At 39.3% G+C, this 27,703-nt stretch overlaps 1 protein-coding gene across 4 annotated transcripts in view; it reads right to left on the reverse strand.

Annotated features, from left to right (window-relative positions):
- The window catches only part of LOC128687429 (U2 snRNP-associated SURP motif-containing protein), a 148,299-nt gene that overhangs the window by 23,761 nt on the left and 96,835 nt on the right, over positions 1-27,703 (reverse strand). For 3 of the 4 annotated variants that reach the window (XM_070092695.1, XM_070092696.1, XM_070092697.1), the window contains exons 18-19: positions 11,319-11,446; positions 9,223-9,312 (exon numbers count right to left, since the gene is read on the reverse strand). In XM_070092695.1, the coding sequence (XP_069948796.1) occupies positions 9,223-9,312; positions 11,319-11,446 (218 nt within the window). The remainder of the gene's footprint in view (positions 1-9,222; positions 9,313-11,318; positions 11,447-27,703) is intronic. The other variant, XM_070092698.1, reaches the window with a different exon arrangement.

Here is a 27,703-nt window from a genome sequence, read left to right on the forward strand (position 1 = left end):
GGAAATAACCCCCCCCCTCTCGCCTACATACTTTAACCTGAGCATCACTATCCTCGTAAAAACTTTTCACTGCCTTCAATAACCTACCTTCTATTCCATACATTTGCAACATCCTCCACATTGTCCCCTATCATATGCCTTTTCCAAATCCATAAATGCCACAAAAACCTCTTTACCTTTATCCAAATATTGTTCACTTATGTGTTTCACTACAAACAGTTGGTCTACACACCCCCCTATATCTTTCCTCAACAGACTTCTTTCCCTATAATTTTTACTTTATCTTTTGTCCCATTTGCCTTTATACAAAGGAACTATGCACTCTCTCTGTGAATCCCTAGGTACCTTACCCTCTTCCATACATTTATTAAATAAAAACACTAACCACTTCAAAACTATATCCTCACCTGCTTTTAACATTTCTATCTTTATCCCACCAATTCCAGCTGCTTTATTCCCTTTCATTCTATTCACTGCCCCACCCACTTCCCTCACACTCACAACTGGTTCTTCCTCACTCCTGTAAGATGTTATTCCTCCTTGCCCTATACAAGAAATCACAGCTTCCCTATCTTCACCAACATTTAACAATTCCTCAAAATATTCCCTCCATCTTCCGATACCTCTAACTCTCCATTTAATGACTCTCTTCTCCTATTTTTAACTTAAAAATCCATTCTTTCTAGGCTTTCTCAACTTACTAATCTCACTTCAAAACTTTTTCTTATTTTCAACAAAATTTGTTGATAACATCTCACCCACTCTCTCATTTGCTCTCTTTTTATATTGCTTCACCACACTTTTTCTCTCCATATACTCCTCCCTCCTTGCATCACTTCTACTTTGTAAAAAACCTTTCATATGCTAACTTTTTCTCTGTTTTATGTACTTTTATTAAAAAAAAAAAAAGGAATGAAACTGGATTAATGAAAAAATGAAATGTCAAAATACATCCCCCTTAATATTAATATTTTCGGGCAGAGGTAAACCAAACCGTGAAAATCAAATCCATGAATACTGGGGTTGTATTGTATTTAAGACTGCAAAAACCAAGAAAAATGCAGTAGTGCTGTAATAAAATGGTGGAAGGTTGTTGTTCTTGATTATTAAAGGCTTAACTCGATGGAAATAAATGGTGTAAAATACCGACACAATGGAAATATAAACACATATGCAGTATAATGTGATCCTTTATTGACTACATTTTGCCCACACAGTGGGCTTTTTCAAGTCACAAACAGGTTGATCTGTTTGTGACTTGAAAAAGTGCACTGTGTGGGCGAAACAGTAGTCAATAAAGGATCACATTATACTGCATATGTGTTTATATTTCCAAAGGCTTAACTCCTTGAGCAGTATGAGCCCTGCTCATGTTGATATGAAGAACAGACAAAGCTCAGTGTAACATTAGCTGTGGTGACTCCACGAACTCCCAAACAAAAATTTTTTGTGGTGGCACTACAGTCAAGACCATACACTATTCTTGTTATTAATCTCATACTATTATCAATCCTTAACATATTCAACAACTGTACAAGTACAGCTGAAGTAGGTACAAGACTGATAAAGGCATAGGAATGCACAACTATAGTGTAATTATGGGTTACTAATCTTCATGCACCACCTCTCAGCACATTTTTTATAACTATAACTTTATGGCACAACTGCTCACTTTTCTGCAGAATTAGGACTTATGTACAATATTTGAAAAGCACTTTATTGAATAAGCAATCCCTGGACACACGACATTGGATTCTACTATACAGTATACCACTGGCTTAAATAGATTTGGAATGTGTGATTTCGTCTTCAAAGCTATTGAAAAAGCATAACCAAAGTTACTGCGTGAAAATGCTATTAGTAATGGTCAAAATTTTGGGAAGTTCCCTCTTCGGATTTTCTGAAATCTGCTCACAGAGCCACAAGCAGTGCCCTCCTCAGCATCCCACCCTTCTTGATGAGCAAGCTGTGTCCACTAGACAGCATATTTATCTGGGTAGTCTACCTGGAGAACGTTTTGAGAGTCAACGTCCCTTTGGACCAGTCCCAAACTGGGCCTCCAAAACTAATTCTTACCAAAATTTATATAATTTATGAATGCCAAATTTATATAAAACACCTGTGAAAGAAAGTTTGAAGAGAATATTCATTGCATTAACCCTTCCAGGGTCAGCAGGGCCTCTCCTAAACTTGTTCTCTGGGTTGGAAATTTTTCAAAAAAATAATTATTTTTTCTTATGAAATGATAAGAGAATCTTTTCCCGGTCATAATGACTCCAAAAGTATGAAATTTGATGGAAAACTTACGGAGTTATGCTCTTGCGAAGTTAGCGGTCACGACAATGTTTACGCATCAGCGATTTCGCCCACTGAGCCCTATTTTCGGCCAATTCCAATGCATCAGTCGACAAAACTCACACCTATTTCACTAGAACTCCATTTATTCTATCAAATGAGTACAAGAAACCACCCATTTACCGATTTCCACTATCCAATAACGTGGTCAGAAATTGGCAATTTTGCCAATTTCACACAAATTTCAGATGTCAATTTCCAAATAGGGTCCAGAATAAACAAGACAGACATTTCTGGCACTAACATTTCCTCTGTTCATTACTCATGTCCCCAGGCCTCTGTTACATTTCTTTTGCTTTCCACTTTGAATTTTTATTCTCACAAAAAATAGAAGATTTATGTTATGCAGACTACTGCATTTGTGTAGAAATGGCATAGAAATGGTATAAATAACATCAGGGCACTTGTGAAAGAATATTACACTCACCAGTTGACGTGTATTGGACACGTGGCATGATTTGTTTACCTTTGAACTTTGGCAAAAATCAAACATTTCTGCTACCTTGAGCTCAATTTCAAGGTACTTCTCATTGTGAAATCAATCAAAATCATCTCAATTTCCATAATATGTCTTCCAATCTATAAAATGAGACCAGGAAAACTAGAATACAACCATAAATAGCATACAAAACTACACTGCAAAGTCACTGTTTTAAACCAAAACACAGTTGGAGATTTTTTTTTCTCATTATGCATTGTGTGCTGCAGGATTTTTTTTTATACCATGCACACTGACCACATAGACCCATTCTTTCATATATAGGCCTACCAGCTTTCTCTCGCTAGATTTGAAAGTGCTAGAATTTATGCGTACTAGTACGGCACCAACCCTGGTGTGCAAGCCGTACTAGTACGGCACCAGCCCTGTAAGGGTTAAAGACTACTTGGATTATTACCCTGTAGGTTAGCAACCTGATATTGGACATTATAATTTTACTGTAATCACTCATTCTGGTGTCTTACTGATGATGTAACTACTCAGGCTGTAATACTACAATTGGTGAAGAGACTGGTGAGTGCTAATAAAGTGAATTAGTACTTAAACATTCTGTTGTATCAAGGTAGTCAACATTTTCACCTACGTGGTCATGGCACCCTATCTGAGCACAGTACACTGTAGAAATTAACTCAAGCTTTGCTATGTATGGCAAAACAGTTTATTTGCTTAAGGAAAAGTGTTTATTTTTATGAAGTTGACATGCTGAGGGGTCCAGTTGATGCTGCCTCACTGGGAAGCAGGGCTTAATATGTCATATCCTATGGTAGCCTCATAAATACCCGACAAACATGAAGCTATCCACCACAATTTTCAATTAATAATTTTTCTTTGCTTTGGCTTTTTCAAATGCATTTATCCTAGTATATTTTTATTTGGAATAGACGTGGCGAGTTCCAATATCTTTCAACAATCCAGCCATATTCCACCAAGGCAGGGTGACCCAAAGAGAAAAACAAAAGTTTCTCTTTTTAACTTTAGTAATGTATACAGAAGGGATTACTAGCCCCTTGCTCCTGGCATTTCAGTCACCTTTTATGACACGCATGGCTTACGGAGGAAGAATTCTGTTTCACTTCCCCATGAAGATAAGAGGAAATAAACAAGAACTAGTAAGAAACCTAGGCAGTAGGTTGGTAGACAGCAACTGCCCAGGGAGGTGCTACCGTCCTGCCAAGCAAGTGTAAAACGAAAGCCTGTAATTGTTTTACATGATGGTAGGATTGCTGGTGTGTCTTTTTTTTTGTCTCATAAACATGCAAGATTTCAGGTACATCTTGCTACTTCTACTTACATTTAGGTCACACAACACATACATGTACAAGCATATATATCCACACCCCTCTGGGTTTTCTTCTATTTTCTTTCTAGTTCTTGTTCATTTCCTACCTCCATGGGGAAGTGGAACAGAATTCTTCCTCCGTAAGCCATGCGTATTGTAAGAGGTGACTAAAATGCCAGAAGCAAGGGGCTAGTAACCCCTTCTCCTGTATAAATTACTAAATTTAAAAAGAGAAACTTTCATTTTTCTTTTTGGGCCACCCTGCCTTGGTGGGATACGGCCGGTTTGTTGAAAAAAAAAAAAAAACTAGTAAGAAAATGGAAGAAAACCCAGAGGGGTGTATATATGTATGCTTGTACATGCATATGTAGTGTGACCTAAGTGTAAGTAGAAGTAAAATGTACCTCAAATCTTGCATGTTTATGAGACAGAAAAAAGACACCAGCAATCCTACCATCATGTAAAACAATTACAGGCTTTTATTTTACACTCACTTGGCAGGACGGTAGTACATCCCTGGGCGATTGCTGTCTACCAACCTACTACCTAGGATAGTTCCTATATATTTAGTACAATTTTGCAAGATGTGACTTTTGTTTTTACAATGTTACATGTAGCTAGTATATGTCAGTTGATGAGCCTTGCTACACTAACCTCAACCCAGTAGGTTATAATTAAGTGCTAGACCTATAAGGTTCGTACTGATCCAGTAGGTCAATGTTATGCCTCTGGACAGTCTTCAAATGCTTCTAGTAACAACTAACAGAATGGAAGGCAAGATAAATGGTATAATATGTACAAGTGGGCCCCGCTTTACAGCATTTTGTTAACCCTTTGACTGTTTTCGACGTATAAATACGTCTTACGAGCCAATGTTTCTGACGTATATATACTCAATAATTCTAGCGGCTTCAAATCAAGCGGGAGAAAGCTGGTAGGCCCACATGTGAGAGAATGGGTCTGTGTGGTCAGTGTGCACCACATAAAAAAAATCCTGCAGCACACATTGCGTAATGAGAAAAAAAAAACTGATTGTTTTTTTGGAATAAAACGCCGACTTTGAGGTGTATTTTCGTACAGTATTTATCGTTGTAATCGCGTTTTCATGGTCTTAGGTGATAAAATGGAAAACATATTACAGAAATAGAGATGATTTTCATTACTTTGACGATGAAAACGACTTTGAAACTGAGCTCAAAGTAGCAGAAATGTTCGATTTTTACCAATGTTCAGGAGTAAATAAATCACACCACACGTCCAATACACGTCAACTGAGGAGTCTAATATTCTTTCACTAGTGCACTGATATTATTTATACCATTTTTACAATAATGCAGTAGTCTGCATAACAGTAAATTTTGTATTTTTTTGTATGAATAAAAAATCAAAATAGAAAGCAATAATAATATAAGAGGGGCCTAGAGATGTGACTAATGAACAGAGCATATGTTATTTTAGTGCCACGAATGTCTACCTTGTTTATTCTGGACCCTATTTTGAAATTGACATCTTTTTTAGTTTGCATGAAATTGGCCAAATTGCCAATTTCTGACCACCATATTGGGTAGTCCAAATTAGTAAGTGGGAGGTTTCTTGTACTCAGCTGATAGATAAAATGGAGTTCTAAAGAAATAGCTATGAGTTTGGTCAACTGGAACAATGGAATTGGCTGAAAATAGGGCTCAAAGTTGGCAAAATCGCCGATACGCATATGTCGCCGAGACCGCTAACTTCGCAGGAGCATAATTCCATGAGTTTTCGACCAAATTTCGAACTTCTGGTGTCATTACCACCGAGAAAAGATTCTCTATCATTTCATAAGAAAAAATAATTTTTTTTTTTTTTTCAAAAAATTGAGCGACATAGAATGACAGTTTCAGAGAGGGGCCTGAAACAGTCAAAGGGTTAATGCAGTGGTTTTCAATTACAGCAGACCCTTATGTTACACGGATTTACTTGGCACATTTTGATTACACTTGTGAAAAATTGCAGCATAACTTTATAAAACACTTCGTAAAATTAACTTAACATGGTTCAGTTTGCAGGAGGGGAAAAAATTTGGAACATCACCCACAGGATATTTCCTCAGCTCAGGCCATCACCTTGCTGTGGGTGAGACCACCATCTCCAAGGGGGAGACATACCACCATCCCCTGCCACCCCCATCCCAGCCTTCCATTCATGTGTGTCTAGGAAGTAACTGTGTTTGTGGATTGTCTTTTGATATTTTAATTGCCATATCTTGTATCTGCCAAGCAATCATGGCACCCAGTAGGCACTCAAAGTGTTGCTGAAAGTGGCAAGAAAAGGGTTAAGCGTTAAAGTCTTGGAGTTACAAAGAAAATCGTGATATTAGACAATCTTAAGAGTGGCTCCTGTGGTGGATATAGTGAAAGTCTATGGCCTTAATGAAATGCAAGTTTGTACAATTAAAAAGAATGAGGTAAATATATTTGGTTGTGTGATGAATAACTGACTGACTGACTGGACTAACTGATTGACTGACCTGACTGATTTACTGACTTAAAGTTAAACTTTTTCACTGAAGAGGACCCTAACAAATCTAGAAGCAGTGCTCTGAAACGGTGTCTAGAGCAGCTGATACTGCAGGGTAAAATAGCCCAGAAATGCACACTCCAGTACAACCATCAACTTCAGTACCAGAACCTCTACCGTCCACCTCAGCCTGGTAGGGTCACAGCATAACTCTCCGCTCTCTTCACAATCATCGACAAACACCAGCACCCACAATTTAAGGTAAGAAATACACTATTATTTCTGTTGCATTTGTAAAAACATAATACATCATGCCAATGAACAACAATTACATATTCACTGTTATTTTTGTAAGATCTTGAGGTCTAAAAAAAAGTTGTTTGGCTTTTTTGGGGCTCCCAGGAACATAACCTTATTTTCCCATAAGTTCTCCAGGTTATCTAACACGGAATTTTCAGGAACGTAACTACCGTGTAATGTAAGGGTCTACTGTATAACCATTCTTCATTTATTCAGACTTCCTACAATAAACATATTCACCACTCACTAATAGCTAAGGATGAAAATATTTTAAGTAATATATGTACTGTATATGCATTTTTTTAGACCTAGTTCTATTGTGTCTTAATATATGGCTTTAATATGTATTTTAAAGTAAAAAAAAAACTTTTGCTTTACAGTAGCCCTGAACATAATCTGTTGTATAAGCCTTTTTTTTTTATTAACACATTAGCCATTTCTCACCAAGGTAGGGTGGCCTGAATAAGAAAAATTTTTTTTCACCATCATTCACTATATCACTGTCTTGCCAGAAGCACGCTTACAGTACCATTATAAAACTGCAACATTAACACCCCTCCTGTAATGGGGTATTATTTAAAAAAGTAAGGCAAATTTGAAGGTGTCTGGAAAATAACTATTTTTCCCCTTATGTTGTTTACATTTAACATTTATTTAGATTAGACAATTTTCAGGAATGTAACTCTCATGTTAATAAATGGTGTGCTGTATAACCTCTCTTCTCTGAATACTGAATGAGAAGTGCTGAAGGATGCGAGTGTAATTACCTACAGTGGATGCTCAATGAACTGTTAACTGTACACCAAGCTCTACCAAACACCCACATAGATGACTGATAAAAGGCAACACACAATTGTGAAAAGTACTCTACATCAAACTGAACAGCATCAAGGTTAACCACTTTCTCCTTAGAGAATGCCTGGCCACTCTAATTCCCCACAATCCTGGCAGCTTTCAAACAGCATTTATAACGTTGTTTAAAATACAGTGGAAACCTCGGTATGTGACCTTAATTCATTCCAGAAGGCTGTTCGAGTGCCACTTCGTTTGAGTATCGAACAAGTTCTTCCCAACCAATTTTCTGTTTGGTTGGTTGTTATCACTAATTGTTGTAGGCCCCATGGTGACTTATTTATACAATACAAAAAAAAAAAAATATGAAAAAACACGAAATAGTTTACAGTGAAGTTCTGGCAGGTCGTATTTGTTTGGTCAAGTGCTGAGCTTTGTTCGAGTAGGGAGCTGGTCGTATACCGAGGTTCCACTGTATTGATTTTTATTTTTAAACATGTTGGCCATCTCCCACCAAAGCATGGTGACCCAAAAAACAAACACTTTCACCATCCACACTATCACTGTCTTGCCAGAAGTGTGCAGATATGAGTTTAGATGTCACTCTAAACAGCAAATATCCTAAACTCCTTTAGAGTGCAGACAATATACTTTTCACCTCAAGGACTCAAGTCTGGCTAACCGTTTTCCCTAAATCCCTTCACAAAATATTACCCTGCTCACACTCCAATAGCTCGTCAAGTCTGAAAAACTATTCATCTCCACACCTACATAGCACGTTCACACATGCCGGCTGCATGTCCAAGCCCCTTGCACACAAAACTTCCTTTAGCCACCCTTCCCTCCATTCTTTCCTATGATGACCCCTACCCTGCCTTCCCTCCACTACAGATTTATATACACTTTATATAAATCTCTTTCAATGACTAAACCACCTCTCCTCACCCCTCTGAATACTTTTATTAACTCCACACCTCCGAATTTCCACACTACAAATTCTCTGCATAATATTTATGTCACACATCTCCCTGAGACACATCATCTCCACTGCCTCCAGCCGCCTCCTCGCTGCAACATTCACAACCCATGCTTCATACTCGTATAAGTGTGTTGGTGCCACTATACTCTGAAACATTCTCTTCTTTGCCTCCATGGATAATGTCTCCACAAATACCTCAATGCACCACTCACTTTTTTCCCTTCATGAATTCTATGGTTTACCTTGTCCTTCATATACCCATCCGTCGACACGTCCACTACCAATTATACTTCAATAAATAACATTATAAAGAAATTATTCATCATAAAAGAAATATATAATTTTTTATAACACAAGTTGAATGTTGTCTTGTTTCAAGTACACCATGTGCACATCTAACATCAAATCTTTTATGTCAATATTTCATTACCTGTAAGTAAATTTTATGCATTTATATTAAAAAAAAATTGTCTAGGAGCAACAATATTAAGTCTAGTGTGTTATGAGGGAGAGGAAGCTCACATCAGTCTCAAAACTACGCGCCACCCCCATCGCCGCTGTTGCAGGACACCGACGCTCACCAGCTGCAGGCAAGGTAGGTGAAGTGATTTTCTAAAAAAAAAAAATTAAAATAAAATAAAACAATGTAAAAAATTAGGACTTTACCAAATTTATTGAAACTTGGTATTTGCCTATTTTGTATATGTATGGTTTGCACTGTCTTTGCATAATTTGGTCATAAATTTTTTTGTTTTGGGGACATATGTATTCAAGAATTTTTATATTTTTCTCAGGCATTACTTTATAAAAAACATTCATCTTTGGTATGTGCTAATTTGGTGTAGGTATAGCAGGTTCCTAATTGTTTGTTACAATTTAACTAGGAAATGTTCTTTTTTTTTTTTTCCTTTTTTTTTTTTTTTTTTTTTTTGGCATAGTTAGTATTTAAGATTTTTTATCAAAATTTAAAACCCTAAATACCTATTGTGCATAATCAACTAGTAGTCCATCCAAGCACTCTGTTCCTCCCTTATTATTGATAAGTGAGCACCCACTGTATTTGTAATTACAGTACCTATGTGAGTCTGAAGGAAACTCTAGCTCTTGGTCCCACCTCTTAGTGTTTGATAAACTAGTGTGAAACTGCCTTCAAAATTTTTAAATCCCAACATGGAATTTCCTTCCACTTCATTCCTTCCACTTCATCACTGCTCAGTTTATTCCCCATCTATGCTCTAATGTTTAATACTATGCGCATGCCTTCACCTTCTTGAGAAAGAATAGATTCAATATACTGTATTACTGCTCCCATTTAGTAAAATTCCTCTTCTTTAGTGTACAGCAAAGTCTGACAAATAAAATGACACCATAATCTTATCACATTTTCAAGGAAATGGTGGCAAATGACCCCCACCCCACATTCACCAAGTGCTATGGAATTTCAATACTGCCGTGAGGGCCACATTCATGGGAAAAAAATACAGCCATTAGTTAATAGTGCTTTCCTGCCCATTTACCCTCAATTCAGTTTAAACACAACAAAATCTTTTAACTTTCACAGTCATTCTAAATACATATATTAACATTTAAAAGACATCACATTATCCTTTACCTTATCTGAGATTATTGTATAGATTCTCACAACTTCTGTTTTAATGACCTGGAGACAATGCCAAATAATATATCATTGTAGTGTTGTTACTAGAAATACCCACACAAATCCTGTGTACTTCCATAGTTATTCTCAAAGCACAAATGCTCAAATTACAGAACATGTATATATTCATAAAAAATGCTAAGGGTAACAAAAAGGGCTCACTCTTGACATGTTATATGTATGTATAAAACTGATACTTCTTGTCTTCTGACTTTCAACATTAAAGGTAATCTTGGGTGCCATGATTAATATGCAGTGACACGAGAAAAACGTACTAAAGTTAGATAAGTCAGTAAACAATTATTCGTTAAGACATTAAATCACTTGAGACAGCTGAAGCAAAGCGGCACAGAAGCTAGAGGGTAAAACTTTTAATTTTACCTTAATCTGATTTACCAGCACTGAAACAAATTTATCACTATAAATTGCCTTGAAGCCATAATTAATGTACAATGACAGAAGGAGAATGTATAGAAGTGAGGAAGGTCTAATTTTTTTTTTTTTCACTGTACCAGTTGTCTCCCACCGAGGCAGGGTGACCTAAATAGAAAAATGAGTTTCTCTTTATGTGTAGTAATTTGTACAGAAGGGATTACTAGACCCTTGCTCCTGGCATTTTCATTGCCCCTATGATAAGCATTTCTTATGGAGGAAGGGTTGAAAGGTCTATAAAAAGATTATTTGCTGAGGTATTAAACTATTTGAGACAGCTGAAGCAAAAGAGCATCGAGCACTCTGGGAAGGTTAAAAAAAATTTTTTCCACATTTTATTTTGTACTATTTTATTTACCAGTTTTGAAACAAATCTGATGTCACTTTATGATCTGCCTTACAATGAATATGCATTACATATACAAAGGCTTCTTAAGCACGGGTTTATTGTAATACATTATACTATTAATATCCATCAAAAACTATTGAACTATGAAAGGGATATGAATGTGTTACATTAAACACTTACCTGGGCTTGAACACGTTTGGGGCTGACACTTTCCCATTTAGAAGAGACGAATCCTGGACCAGGACCATTGTCAGCAACCATGGGACCTTTCATCAGGACGCTGTCCACACCGACATCATCATCATCCACTAAATGAATTAAAATATTGACAAGTTATGAAGATAGCACAGCCAATTGAACGTTCATTTTTGTTCACATCTAAGCATGCATTACCCATGTGCCAGGCTTCCAGAATCAAAAACAAAAAATTTCAGTCAATACATACTATCTCATTTAATCTTAGAATATCATTTTATTTAGGGAGAAGCACTAATCCTACAGGGGTCATCCACTACTTGAGGAAATGAAAGGCAATTAGATTCGATCCAAGGAAAGGAAGCACAAGTCTAATTCCTTGCATCAAGAGCCTCTCACCAGCATCCAAGAACCTTCCTTGAGGGGATATAATCTTAAAATTCTCATTAGCCTCAAATGATCCAATTATACTTGGGTGTTGTATTGTGTCAATGGCCAATGTCAGTATGAGTTATCACTTTCATTTATTTTCATATCATATTTACACCACCCTTTAACTGTGGGAGACCCTTAAAAAAAAGTGAATGTGTGTGCGTGTGCGTGTGTGTGTGTGTGTGTGTGTGTATTTTTTTTTTAACAAGTCGGCCATCTACAACCAAGGCAGGGTGACCCAATAAGAAAGAAAATCCCCCCCAAATACTTTCATCATCATTCAACACCTTCACCTCACTCACACATAATTACTGTTTTTGCAGAGGTGCTCAGAATACAACCGCTTAGAAGCATATACATATAAAGATACACAACATATCCCTCCAAACTGCCAATATCCCAAACCCCTCCTTTGAAGTGCAGGCATTGTACTTCCCATTTCCAGGACTAGGTCCGGCTATATAAAAACCGGTTTCCCTGAATCCCTTCACTAAATATTACCTGCTCACACTCCGACAGCTTGTCAGGTCCCAAATACCATTCGTCTCCATTCACTCCTATTTAACACACTCACAACACTGCTACTAGCCAAGGACTCGAACCCATGCTGCTTTGGCCTGCCTCATGGTGGGTGAAAACTCATGACGCCTTAATCCACGGGACCACACAATCCTTAAGAGTAGTGCACCCAGCAGAACTGAATGTTGTACTCGCTACCCAAGGACATACGGTGGTGTGGATGACTATAGTTTAATTTCATTCTAGTCCTTGTTTGGTGTACTAGTACAATGAGCAGTATTTTATATCACTGTGCCCACGAACAAGTGGTACTGATCAATAACAACACTGCGACTAGCCAAGGACTCGAACGCATGCTGCTTTGGCCTGCCTCATGATGGGCTAAAACTCACAATGCCTTAATACACAGGACAACACTAGAATGAAATTAGCCTAGAGTCATCCACACCACCGTATGTCCTTGGGTAGCGAGTACAACATTCAGCTCTGCTGGGTGCGCTACTCTTAAGGATTGTGTGGTCCCGTGGATTAAGGCGTCATGAGTTTTGCCCAACATTAGGCAGGCCAAAGCAGCATGGGTTTGAGTCCTTGGCTAGTCGCAGTGTTGTTAATGATCAATACCACTTGTTCGTGGGCACAATAATATAAATATATATAAATTTTTTCCCAGTAAAAGTAGGCCTTAGACAAGGATGTGTGATGTCACCGTGGTTGTTTAATATATTTATAGATGGGGTTGTAAGAGAAGTAAATGCGAGGGTTTTGGCAAGAGGCGTGGAGTTAAAAGATAAAGAATCACACACAAAGTGGGAGTTGTCACAGCTGCTCTTTGCTGATGACACTGTGCTCTTGGGAGATTCTGAAGAGAAGTTGCAGAGATTGGTGGATGAATTTGGTAGGGTGTGCAAAAGAAGAAAATTAAAGGTGAATACAGGAAAGAGTAAGGTTATGAGGATAACAAAAAGATTAGGTGATGAAAGATTGAATATCAGATTGGAGGGAGAGAGTATGGAGGAGGTGAACGTATTCAGATATTTGGGAGTGGACGTGTCAGCGGATGGGTCTATGAAAGATGAGGTGAATCATAGAATTGATGAGGGAAAAAGAGTGAGTGGTGCACTTAGGAGTCTGTGGAAACAAAGAACTTTGTCCTTGGAGGCAAAGAGGGGAATGTATGAGAGTATAGTTTTACCAACGCTCTTATATGGGTGTGAAGCGTGGGTGATGAATGTTGCAGCGAGGAGAAGGCTGGAGGCAGTGGAGATGTCATGTCTGAGGGCAATGTGTGGTGTGAATATAATGCAGAGAATTCGTAGTTTGGAAGTTAGGAGGAGGTGCGGGATTACCAAAACTGTTGTCCAGAGGGCTGAGGAAGGGTTGTTGAGGTGGTTCGGACATGTAGAGAGAATGGAGCGAAACAGAATGACTTCAAGAGTGTATCAGTCTGTAGTGGAAGGAAGGCGGGGTAGGGGTCGGCCTAGGAAGGGTTGGAGGGAGGGGGTAAAGGAGGTTTTGTGTGCGAGGGGCTTGGACTTCCAGCAGGCATGCGTGAGCGTGTTTGATAGGAGTGAATGGAGACAAATGGTTTTTAATACTTGACGTGCTGTTGGAGTGTGAGCAAAGTAACATTTATGAAGGGATTCAGGGAAACCGGCAGGCCGGACTTGAGTCCTGGAGATGGGAAGTACAGTGCCTGCACTCTGAAGGAGGGGTGTTAATGTTGCAGTTTAAAAACTGTAGTGTAAAGCACCCTTCTGGCAAGACAGTGATGGAGTGAATGATGGTGAAAGTTTTTCTTTTTCGGGCCACCCCGCCTCGGTGGGATACGGCCGGTGTGTTGAAAGAAAGAATATATACAGTGGACCCCCGCATAACGATGGCATCACATAGCGATTAATCCGCATACCGCTTGCTTTAATCGCAAAAATTTTGCCTCACATACCGCTTAAAAACCCGCTTACCGATTTTCGTCCGAGACGCGTCCAATGTGCGGCCTGAGCCACGCTCACATGTTCCGCCGGTGGCATTGTTTACCAGCCAGCCTCCGCGGTAACATCCAAGCATACAATCGGAATATTTCGTATTATTACAGTGTTTTCGGTGCTTTTTCTGGAAAATAAGTGACCATGGGCCCCAAGAAAGCTTCTAGTGCCAACCCTACAGCAATAAGGGTGAGAATTACAATAGAGATGAAGAAAAAGATCATTGATAAGTATGAAAGTGGAGTGCATGTCTCCGAGCTGGCCAGATTGTATAATAAACCCCAATCAACCATCGCTACTATTGGTGGTACAGCTGCTGCTGCTGCTGTACCACCGTCAGCTGCTGCTGCACTGTCAGCTGCTGCTGCTGCTGTAGCACCGTTGTTGGTGTGGCTTATTGAGAATACCAAGAAACAATTAACCCCAGAGGATTTGCCACCCAGGATAACCCAAAAAAGTCAGTGTCATCGAAGACTGTCTAACTTATTTCCATTGGGGTCCTTAATCTTGTCTCCCAGGATGCAACCCACACAAGTTGACTAACACCCAGGTGAACAGGGAAAAATGCCTGGAACTAGTGCTCATATTGGTGAATTTAAAGCCAGCAAAGGTTGGTTTGAGAGATTTAAGAATCGTAGTGGCATACACAGTGTGATAAGGCCTGTTCTGGAAGAAAATGCCAAACAGGACCTACAGTACTCAGGAGGAAAAGGCACTCCCAGGACACAGTGTCTCATCAGTCATTGCTGCATCTTCAATAAAGGTAAGTGTCATTTATTCTTCATTTAGTAGACTAGTACATGCACAATATATACTGTGCATGTACTACTCTACTATTGTGCATGTATCCTTCTCTTTGTGTGTGGGAAAATGTATATTTCATGTGGTAAAATTTTTTTTTTCATACTTTTGGGTGTCTTGCACGGATTAATTTGATTTCCATTATTTCTTATGGGGAAAATTCATTCGCATACCGATTATTTCGCATAACAATTACCCCTCTTGCACGGATTAAAATCGTTAACCGGGGGTCCACTGTGTGTGTGTGTATATATATATATATATATATATATATATATATATATATATATATATATATATACAGTGGACCCCCGCATAACGGACGCCTTGCATAGCGGACAATCCGCATAGCGGACGCTTTGATCGCTAAAATTTTGCCCCGCATAGTGGACAAAAACCCGCTCAGCGGCCTTCGTCCGAGACGCGTCCAATGTGCGCTTGAGCCACGCTCACATGTTCCGCGGGTGGCATTGTTTACCAGCCAGCCTCCGCGGTAACATCCAAGCATACAATCGGAACATTTTGTATTATTACAGTGTTTTTGGTGATTTTTTTCTGGAAAATAAGTGACCATGGGCCCCAAGAAAGCTTCTAGTGCCAACCCTACAGCAATAAGGGTGAGAATTACTATGGAGATGAAGAAAAAGATCATTGATAAGTATGAAAGTGGAGTGCGTGTCTCCGAGCTGGCCAGGTTGTATAATAAACCCCAATCAACCATCGCTACTATTGGTGGTACAACTGCTGCTGCTGCTGTATCACCGTCAGCTGCTGCTGCACTGTCAGCTGCTGCTGCTGTACCACCGTCAGCTGCTCCTGCTGCTGTAGTACCGTCTGCTGCTGCTGTAGCATCATCTGCTGCTGCTGTAGCATCGTCTGCTGCTGCTGTAGCATCGTCTGTTGCTGCTGTAGCATCGTCTGTTGCTGCTGTACCACCGTCAGCTGCTGCTGCTGCTGTAGCATCGTCTGCTGCTGCTGCTGCTGTAGCATCGTCTGCTGCTGCTGTAGCATCGTCTGTTGCTGCTGTAGCATCGTCTGCTGCTGCTGCTGCTGTAGCATCGTCTGCTGCTGCTGCTGCTGTAGCATCGTCTGCTGCTGCTGTAACATCGTCAGCTGCTGCTGCTGCTGCTGTAGCACCGTTGTTGGTGTGGCTTATTGAGAATACCAAGAAACAATTAACCCCAGAGGATTTGCCACCCAGGATAGCCCAAAAAAGTCAGTGTCATCGAAGACTGTCTAACTTATTTCCATTGGGGTCCTTAATCTTGTCTCCCAGGATGCAACCCACACCAGTCGACTAACACCCAGGTGAACAGGGAAAATGCCTGGAACTAGTGCTCATATTGGTGAATTTAGAGCCAGCAAAGGTTGGTTTGAGAGATTTAAGAATCGTAGTGACATACACAGTGTGATAAGGCCTGTTCTGGAAGAAAATACCAAACAGGACCTACAGTACTCAGGAGGAAAAGGCACTCCCAGGACACAGTGTCTCATCAGTCATTGCTGCATCTTCAATAAAGGTAAGTGTCATTTATTCTTCATTTAGTAGAGTAGTACATGCACAATATATACTGTGCATGTACTACTCTACTATTGTGCATGTATCCTTCTCTTTGTGTGTAGGAAAATGTATATTTCATGTGGTAAAATTTTTTTTTTCAAACTTTTGGGTGTCTTGCACGGATTAATTTGATTTCCATTATTTCTTATGGGGAAAATTCATTCACATAGCGAACATTTCGCATAACAGCCAGCCCTCTTGCACGGATTAAGGTCGCTATGCGGGGGTCCACTGTATATATATATATATATGTATGTATGTATGTATGTATTTATATATATATATATATATATATATATATATATATATATATATATATATATATATATATATATATATATATATATTATATATATATATATATATATATATATATATATATATATATATATATATATATATATATATATATATATATATATATATATATATATAGTTATATATCCTCCATGGGGAAGTGGAACGAATTCTTCCTCCGTAAGCCATGCGTGTTGTAAGAGGCGACTAAAATGCCGGGAGCAAGGGGCTAGTAACCCCTTCTCCTGTATATATTACTAAATTTAAAAAGAGAAACTTTAGTTTTTTCTTTTGGGCCACCCCGCCTCGGTGGGATACGGCTGGTATGTTGAAAGGAAAGATATATATATATATATATATATATATATATATATATATATTTATATTTTCAACAAGTCGGCCGTCTCCCACCGAGGCAGGGTGACCCAAAACAAAGAAAATCCCCAAAAAAGAAAATACAGTGGTCCCTCAGTAATCGTCTGGCCTGAAAGTCGTCCATTTCGGAAATAGTCCTGTTTTTTCGTCAAAATATTGGCTCGGAAATGGTCCGGTAACTCCCTAATAGTCCCTCATCCCAGACACGTATGCACGGTCTGAGCGGCCTCGAGCCGCCTCAGCCTTTCCTTCCCAGCCAGTGTGCCAATGTTTACCAGTGAGCGACGGTCCCCTCACGTGCTCCAGTGAAATATTTCATATTTCATTTATTTTAGTGCTTGCAAGTTATTTAAGTGCTAAATAAGCTACCATGGCTCCAAAGAAAGCTCCTAGTGCCAAGCCTTTGGTAAAGAAGGTGAGAAATACGATTGAATTTAAGAAAAACATCATTGAACAATATGATAGTGGCGTACGTGTGGGCGACCTGGCCAGGATGTATAACAAATCCCGTACAACCATATCTTCCATCACAGCCAAGAAAAAGGAAATCAAGGACGCTGTTGTTGCAAAGGGGGTAAATATGCTGACAAAAATGAGATCACCAGTACTCGAAGATGTTGAGAAGTTATTATTGGTGTGGATAAATGAGAAACAATTAGCAGGAGACAGTCTTATGACATCGCTTATTTGTGAAAAGGCTAGGCAGTTGCATGACGATTTGGTAAAGAAATTGCCTGCAACTAGTGATGTGAGTGAATTTAAGGCTAGCAAAGGCTGGTTTGAGAGATTTAAGAAGCGTACTGGCATACACAGTGTGGTAAGGCATGGTGAGGCTGCCAGTTCGGACCACAAGGCGGCTGAAAAATATGTGCATGAATTCCAGGAGTACATAAACAGTGAAGGACTGAAACCTGAACAAGTGTTCAATTGTGACAAAACAGGCCTCTTTTGGAAGAAAATGCCAAAGAGGACCTTCATTACACAAGAGGAAAAGGTAATGCCAGGACACAAGCCTATGAAAGACAGGCTGACACTAATGTTCTGTGCTAATGCTAGTGGGGATTTCAAAGTGAAGCCGTTACTAGTGTACCATTCTGAAAATCCCAGAGCATTTAAGAAAAATAATGTTATGGAGAGTAAATTGTGTGTGTTTTGGAAATCTAATAATAAGGCATGGGTCACGAGGGAAATTTTTGTAGAGTGGTTCAACGAAGTGTTTGGCCCTAGTGTGAAGAATTACCTCCTGGAAAAGAAATTGGATCTCAAGTGCCTCCTAGTAATGGACAATGCACCTGCTAATCCTCCAAACTTGGATGACCTAATTCTGAAGGAGTTTGGGTTCATCACAGTAAAGTTCTTGCCCCCGAATACCACTCCTCTCCTCCAACCCATGGACCAGCAGGTCATTGCAAACTTTAAAAAATTCTACACCAAAGCAATGTTTGAAAGGTGCTTGAATGTGACATCAGACACTCACTTGACCCTACGAGATTTTTGGAAAGAACATTTCAGTATTCTCCATTGTGTAAGCCTTATAGGTAAGACTTGGGAGGGAGTGACTACCAGGACTTTGAACTCTGCTTGGAGAAAATTGTGGCCAGATTGTGTCCACAAGAGGGATTTTGAAGGGTTTGGGGCTGACCCTGATGAGCCTATGTCAGTTGTTAAATCCATTGTGGCACTGGGGGCTTCCATGGGGTTGGATGTGAGTTTGGAGGATGTGGAAGAGTTGGTGGAGGACCACAACAAAGAGCTAACCACTGAGGAGCTGCAAGAGCTTCAGCAGGAACAGCAACAGATGGCAGCTCTGAATCTTGCTGCAGAGGAGGAGGAAGAGAGATGGAGGAAGGTGCCTTCTTCAGAAATTAAGGAGATTTTTGAAATGTGGGGTAGGATGGAAAGATTTATGGAGAAACATCACCCAGAGAAGGATGTTGCAAGCCATATCGGCAACTTGTACAGTGACAGAGTCTTGGCCCATTTTAGGGAAGTTTTAAAGAGACGCCAGAAACAGAGCTCTCTGGACAGTTTTTTTGCGAGACAGGACTCCAGTGACTCTCAAGGTGGTCCTAGTGGCATTAAGAAACAGAGAAGAGAAGTAACCCCAGAAAAGCAATTGGTACCCAAGGTGTTGATGGAAGGGGATTCCCTTTCCAAACAGTAATCCATCCAATCAGTCTCCTTCTCCAGTCTTCCATACACAAAGAAGAATCGCCAATAAAGGTAAGTGTTATTCTGTTAATGTTTAATTCATCATGTGCCACTGTATTGTTTATTTACTACAACTATATTTCATGTAAAAAAATTTTTTGCTTTAATACTTCTGGGTGTCAGGAACGGATTAATTGAATTTACATTATTTCTTATGAGGAAAATTGATTCGTAAATCGTCCATTTCGATAATAGTCCCACTTCCAGGAACGGATTACGGACGATTATTCAGGGACCACTGTACTTTCATCATCATTCAACACTTTCACCACACTCACACATTATCACTGCTTTTGCAGAGGTGCTCAGAATACAACAGTTTAGAAGCATATACGTATAAAGATACACAACATATCCCTCCAAACTGCCAATATCCCAAACCCCTCCTTTAAAGTGCAGGCATTGTACTTCCCATTTCAAGGACTCACGTCCGACTATATGAAAATAACCGGTTTCCCTGAATCCCTTCACTAAATATTACCCTGCTCACACTCCAACAGATCGTCAGGTCCCAAGTATCATTCGTCTCCATTCACTCCTATCTAACACGCTCATGCACGCTTGCTGGAAGTCCAAGCCCCTCGCCCACAAAACCTCCTTTACCCCCTCTTTCCAACCCTTTCGAGGACGACCCCTACCCCTCTTTCCTTCCCCTATAGATTTATATGCTTTCCATGTCATTCTACTTTGATCCATTCTCTCTAAATGACCAAACCACCTCAACAACCCCTCTTCTACCCTCTGACTAATGCTTTAACTCCACACCTTCTCCTAATTTCCACACTCCGAATTTTCTGCATAATATTTACACCACACATTGCCCTCAGACAGGACATCTCCACTGCCTCCAACCGTCTCCTCGCTGCTGCATTTACCACCCAAGCTTCACATCCATATAAGAGTGTTGGTACTACTATACTTTCATACATTCCCTTCTTTGCCTCCATAGATAACGTTTTTTTGACTCCACATATACCTCAACGCACCACTCACCTTTTTTCCCTCATCAATTCTATGATTAACCTCATCCTTCATAAATCCATCCGCCGACACGTCAACTCCCAAGTATCTGAAAACATTCACTTCTTCCATACTCCTCCTCCCCAATTTGATATCCAATTTTTCTTTATCTAAATCATTTGACACCCTCATCACCTTACTCTTTTCTATGTTCACTTTCAACTTTCTACCTTTACACACATTCCCAAACTCATCCACTAACCTTTGCAATTTTTCTTTAGAGTCTCCCATAAACACAGTATCATCAGCAAAAAGCAACTGTGTCAATTCCCATTTTGCATTTGATTCCCCATAATTTAATCCCACCCCTCTCCTGAACACCCTAGCATTTACTTCTTTTACAACCCATCTATAAATATATTAAACAACCATGGTGACATTACACATCCCTGTCTAAGACCTACTTTTACCGGGAAGTAGTCTCCCTCTCTTCTCCACACCCTAACCTGAGCCTCACTATCCTCATAAAAACTCTTTACAGCATTTAATAACTTACCACCTATTCCATATACTTGCAACATCTGCCACATTGCTCCTCTATCCACTCTATCATATGCCTTTTCTAAATCCATAAATGCAATAAAAACTTCCCTATCTTTATCTAAATACTGTTCACATATATGCTTCAATGTAAACACCTGATCTACACATCCCCTACCCACTCTAAAACCTCCTTGCTCATCCACAATCCTACATTCTGTCTTACCTCTAATTCTTTCAATTATAACCCTACTGTACACTTTTCCTGGTATACTCAGTAAGCTTATTCCTCTATAATTTTTACAGTCTCTTTTGTCCCCTTTCCCTTTATATAAAGGGACTATACATGCTCTCTGCCAATCCCTAGGTACCTTCCCCTCTTTCATACATTTATTAAACAAAAGTACCAACCACTCCAACACTATATCCCCCCCTGCTTTTAACATTTCTGTCATGATCCCATCAGTTCCAGCTGCTTTACCCCCTTTCATTTTACGTAATGCCTCACGTACCTCCCCCACACTTACATTCTGCTCTTCTTCACTCCTAAAAGATGGTATACCTCCCTGACCAGTGCATGAAATTACTGCCTCTGTTTCTTCCTTAACATTTAAAAGTTCCTCAAAATATTCTCGCCATCTACCCAATACCTCCATCTCCCCATCTACTAACTCCCCTATTCTGTTTTTAACTGACAAATCCATATTTTCCCTAGGCTTTCTTAACTTGTTTAACTCACTCCAAATTTTTTTCTTTCTTTCTTTCAACACACCGGCCGTATCCCACCGAGGCGGGGTGGCCCAAAAGGAAAAACGAAAGTTTCTCCTTTTACATTTAGTAATATATACAGGAGAAGAGGTTACTAGCCCCTTGCTCCCGGCATTTTAGTTGCCTCTTACAACACGCATGGCTTACGGAGGAAGAATTCTGTTCCACTTCCCCATGGAGATAAGAGGAAATAAACAAGAATAAGAACTAGAAAGAAAATAGAAGAAAACCCAGAGGGGTGTGTATATATGTGCTTGTACATGTATGTGTAGTGTGACCTAAGTGTAAGTAGAAGTAGCAAGACGTACCTGAAATCTTGCATGTTCATGAGACAGAAAAAAGGACACCAGCAATCCTACCATCATGTAAAACAATTACAGGAAATTTTTTTTTTTTTTCTTATTTTCATTAAAATTTCTTGACAGTGCCTCTCCCACTCTATCATCTGCTCTCCTTTTGCACTCTCTCACCACTCTCTTTACCTTTCTTTTACTCTCCATATACTCTGCTCTTCTTATAACACTTCTGCTTTGTAAAAACCTCTCATGGTGGAATGATGAAGTAAAGGTTGTGATAAAAGAGAAGTTAGCTTATGAGAGGTTTTTATAAAGCAGAAGTGTTATAAGAAGAGTAGAGTATATGGAGAGTAAAAGAAAGGTGAAGAGAGTGGTGAGAGTGCACAAAAGGAGAGCAGATGATAGAGTGGGAGAGGCACTGTCAAGAAATTTTAATGAAAAGAAGAAAAATTTTTTGAGAGTGAGTTAAACAAGTTAAGAAAGCCTAGAGAGCGAATGGATTTGTCAGTTAAAAACAGAGTAGGGGAGTTAGTAGATGGGGAGATGGAGGTTTTGGGTAGATGGCGAGAATATTTTGAGGAACTTTTAAATGTCGACGAAGAAAGGGAGGCAGTAATTTCATGCACTCGACAGGGAGATATACCATCTTTTAGGAGTGAAGAAGAACAGGATGTAAGCAAGGCATTACGTAGAATGAAAGGGCTTAAAGCAGCTGGAACTGACAGGATCATGACAGAAATGTTAAAAGCAGGGGGGGATATAGTGTTGGAGTGGTTGGTATTTTTGTTTAATAAATGTATGAAAGAGGGGAAGGTACCTAGAGATTGGCAGAGAGCATGTATAGTCCCTTTATAAAAAGGGAAGGGGGACAAAAGAGATTGTAAAAATTATAGAGGAAAAAGTTTACTGAGTATACCAGGAAAAGTGTATGGTAGGGTTATAACTGAAAGAATTAGAGCTAAGACAGAATGTAGGATTGCAAATGAGCAAGGAGGTTTTAGAGTGGGTAGGGGATGTGCAGATCAAGTGTTTACATTGAAGCATATATGTGAACAGTATTTAGATAAAGGTAGGGAAGTTTTAATTGCATTTATGGATTTAGAAAAGGCATATGATAGAATGGATAGGGGAGCAATGTTGCAGATGTTGCAAGTATATGGAATAGGTGGTAAGTTACTAAATGCTGTAAAGAGTTTTTATGAGGATAGTGAGGCTCAGGTTAGGGTGTGTAGAAGAGAGGGAGACTACTTCCCGGTAAAAGTAGGTCTTAGACAGGGATGTGTAATGTCACCATGGTTGTTTAATATATTTATAGATGGGTTGTAAAAGAAGTAAATGCTAGGGTGTTCAGGAGAGGGGTGGGATTAAATTATGGGGAATCAAATGCAAAATGGGAATTGACACAGTTGCTTTTTGCTGATGATACTGTGCTTATGGGAGATTCTAAAGAAAAATTGCAAAGGTTAGTGGACGAATTTGGGAGTGTGTGTAACGGTAGAAAGTTGAAAGTGAACATAGAAAAGAGTAAGGTGATGAGGGTATCAAATGATTTAGATAAAGAAAAATTGGATATCAAATTGGGGAGGAGGAGTGTGGAAGAAGTGAATATTTTCAGATACTTGGGAGTTGATGTGTCGGCGGATGGATTTTAAGGATGAGGTTAATCATAGAATTGATGAGGGAAAAAAGGGGAATGGTGCATTGAGGTGTATGTGGAGACAAAAAACATCATCTATGGAGGCAAAGAAGGGAATGTATGAAAGTATAGTAATACCAACACTCTTATATGGGTGTGAAGCTTGGGTTGTGAATGCAGCAGCGAGGAGGTGGTTGGAGCCAGTGGAGATGTCCTGTCAAAGGGCAATGTGTGGTGTAAATATTATGCAAAAAATTCGGAGTGTGGAAATTAGGAGAAGGTGTGAGTTAATAAAAGTATTAGTTAGAGGGCTGAAGAGGGGTTGTTGAGGTGGTTTGGTCATTTAGAGATAATGGATCAAAGTAGAATGACATGGAGAGCATTTAAATCTGTAGGGGAAGGAAGGCAGTTTAGGGGTCGTCCTTGAAAAGGTTGGAAGGAAGGAGTAAGGGAGGTTTTGTGGACAAGGGGCTTGGACTTCCAGCAGGCGTGCATGAGCGTGTTCAATAGGAGTGAATGGAGACGAATGGTATTTGGGACCTGACGATCTGTTGGAGTGTGAGCAGGGTAATATTTAGTGAAGGGATTCAGGGAAACCGGTTATTTTTATATAGCCGGACTTGAGTCCTGGAAATGGGAAGTGCAATGCCTGCACTCTAAAGGAGGGATTTGGGATATTGACATTTGGTAGGGATATGTTTTGTATCTTTATACGTATATGCTTCTAAACTTTTGTGTTCTGAGCATGTCTGCAAAAACAGTGATTATGTGTGAGTGAGGTGAAAGAGTTGAATGATGATGAAAGTATTTTCTTTTTGGGGATTTTCTTTCTTTTTGGGTCACCCTGCCTCAGTGGGAGATGGCCGACTTGTTAAAAGAAAAAAAAAAATGTATGAGAGAGAGGAAGGTACCTAGGGATTGGCAGAGAGCATGTATAGTCCCTTTATGTAAAGGGAAGGGGGACAAAAGAGATTGTAAAAATTATGGATGAATAAGTTTACTGAGTATACCAGGAATAGTGTACGGTAGGGTTATATCTGAAAGAATTAGAGGTAGGACAGAATGTAGGATTGCGGATGAGCAAGGAGGTTTCAGAGTGGGTAGGGAATGTGTAGATTAGATGTGTAGATTAAGTGTTTACATTGAAACATATACTGTATGTGAACAGTATTTAGATAAAGGTAGGGAAGTTTTTATTGCATTTATGGTTTTAGAAAAGGCATATGATAGAGTGGATAGGGGAGCAATGTGGCAGATGTTGCAAGTATATGGAATAGGTGGTAAGTTACTAAATGATGTAAAGAGTTTTTATGAGGATAATGAGGCTCAGGTTAGGGTGTGTAGAAGAGAGGGAGACTACTTCCCAGTACAAGTAGGTCTTAGACAGGGATGTGTAATGTCACCATGGTTGTTTAATATATTTGTAGATGGGTTGTAAAAGAAGTAAATGCTAGGGTGTTCAGGAGAGGGGTGGGATTAAATTATGGGGAATCAAATACAAAATGGGAATTGACACAGTTGCTTTTTGCTTATAATACTGTGCTCATGGGAGATTCTAAAGAAAAATTGCAAAGGTTAGTGGATGATTTTGGGAGTGTTCAAAGTGAAACATAGAAAAGAGTAAGGTGATGAGAGTATCAAACAATTTAGATAAAGAAAAATTGGATATCAAATTGGGGAGGAGAAGTATGGAAAAAGTGAATGTTTTCAGATACTTGGGAGTTGACGTGTCGGCGGATGGATTTACGAAGGATGAGGTTAATCATAGAATTGATGAAGGAAAAAAGGTGAGTGGTGCGTTGAGGTATATGTGGAGACGAAAAACGTTATCTATGGTGGCAAAGAAGAGAATGTATGAAAGTATAGTAGTACCAACACTCTTATATGGGTGTGAAGCTTGGGTTGTGAATGCAGCAGCGAGGAGGCGGTTGGAGGCAGTGGAGATGTCCTGTCTAAGGGTAATGTGTAGTGTAAATATTATGCAGAAAATTAGGAGTGTGGAAATTAGAAGGTGTGGAGTTAATAAAAGTATTAGTAAGAGGGCTGAAGAGGGATTGTTGAGGTGGTTTGGCCATTTAGAGAGAATGGATCAAAGTAGAATGACATGGAGAGCATTTAAATCTGTAGGAGAAAGAAGGCGGGGTAGGGCTTGTCCTCAAAAATGTTGGAAGGAAGGGGTAAGGGAGGTTTGGTGAGCGAGGGGCTTGGATTTCCAGCAGGCGTGCATGAACGTGTTTGATAGGAGTGAATGGAGACGAATGGTATTTGGGACCTGACGATCTGTTGGGATGTGAGCAGGGTAATATTTAGTGAAGGGATTCAGGGAAACCGGTTATTTTTATATAGCCGGACTTGAGTCCTGGAAATGGGAAGTACAATGCCTGCACTCTAAAGGAGGGGTTTTGGGATATTAGCAGTTTGGAGGGATATGTTGTGTATCTTTATACGTATATGTTTCTAAACTGTTGTGTTCTGAGCACCTCTGCAAAAACAGTGATTATGTGTGAGTGAGGTGAAAGTGTTGAATGATGATGAGAGTATTTTCTTGTTGGGGATTTTCTTTCTTTTTGGGTCACCCTGCCTCGGTGGGAGACGGCCGACTTGTTGAAAAAAAAAATTTATCCTCTAAGGCTATGATAATGAATACTTATTATATTACAATTTTAGAGTATAATATTCATAAAAACATGGAACTTATTCATATTCTTGACTTTACTGGGTTATCCTGGATTATATACCTAATGTGTTTTGTGGCTGAATTTCACTGATAATAATCATGAAATTGTAATAAATTTGGTATGAATAAGTCATCTTTGAGCCACTTGTACACCTTGTTTGCTGGTAGGGAAGCTGGTGGTGGAACAACAGCTCCTGGTTCCTTTGTTTACTTTTATAGTTATCCCCTGAGTAATTAACAATGATACACTGTGTGGATCCTGCTGACCTTAGGTTTTTTCAAATGTATTAACCCTTTCAGGGTCCATGCCGTAGATCTACGGCTTTACGTTCAGGGTCCAAACCGTAGATCTACACCATGAGCTCAGCTCACTCTGACAAGCTGTGAGTAGTAAATTTGGGCCTAGATATGAGAGAATACATCTATGTGGTATGTGTGCACCACATAAAACAAATCCTGCAGCACACAGTGCATAATGAGAGAAAAAACTGAGACCATAATTTTCGATTAAAACAGCGACCTTGCAGTGTTTTTTCGTAACCTCACAAGTCTAATACATGACAGCTGGTGGGTCTAATATACATTCACAAATGTGGGGATATTATTTATACAATTATTACAGTATTGCATAACAAAAAATCTTCTATTTTTTGGTTTGAATAAAAATTCATTGTGTGATTAAAAAATCAAAATGGAATTCATTTGTAAAGCCTGAAAATGTAACTAATGAACAGAGAAAATGTTAGTTTAGTGCCAGGAATTCCTGCATTGTTTACTCTGGACCCTGTTTTGAAATCGGAATATTTTGAACTTTGAATTAAACTGGCCAAATTACCAATTCCCAGTCACTTTATTTTTTTGTTGATTTCTTGTGCTGGCGATTTCTTGTGCTTAATCGATAGAATAGAAGTAATACTAGTGAAATAGCTAAGAATTTGGTTGACTGGAATACTGTAATTAGCCTAAAATGGGAGTCAAAGTCAGCAAAATCGCTGATGCGTAAATATCGCCGACACATCAAAATTCGCGAGTTCATAATTTCGTCAATTTTCCATCAATTTTCGTACTTTTTGTGTTATTACCTTCAGAAAAAGATTCTTTACCATTTCATAAGAAAAAATAAAATTATTTTCTGAGAATTCTTGGACCCTGGTGCACACTGAAATTTGGCCTCTGGACCCTGAAAGAGTTAATAGATGGAAGACCCAAAGAGTTGCCCTGAGGTAAAAAAATATTGGCAGTGGCAAACTTGTGGGTACAAAAAATGGTGCATACTAGTATGTCGAACACAGTACCACCCCCTGCATACTAGTAC

This window comes from Cherax quadricarinatus, chromosome 40 (assembly GCF_038502225.1).
Source record: "Cherax quadricarinatus isolate ZL_2023a chromosome 40, ASM3850222v1, whole genome shotgun sequence".
Lineage (NCBI taxonomy): Eukaryota > Metazoa > Arthropoda > Malacostraca > Decapoda > Parastacidae > Cherax > Cherax quadricarinatus.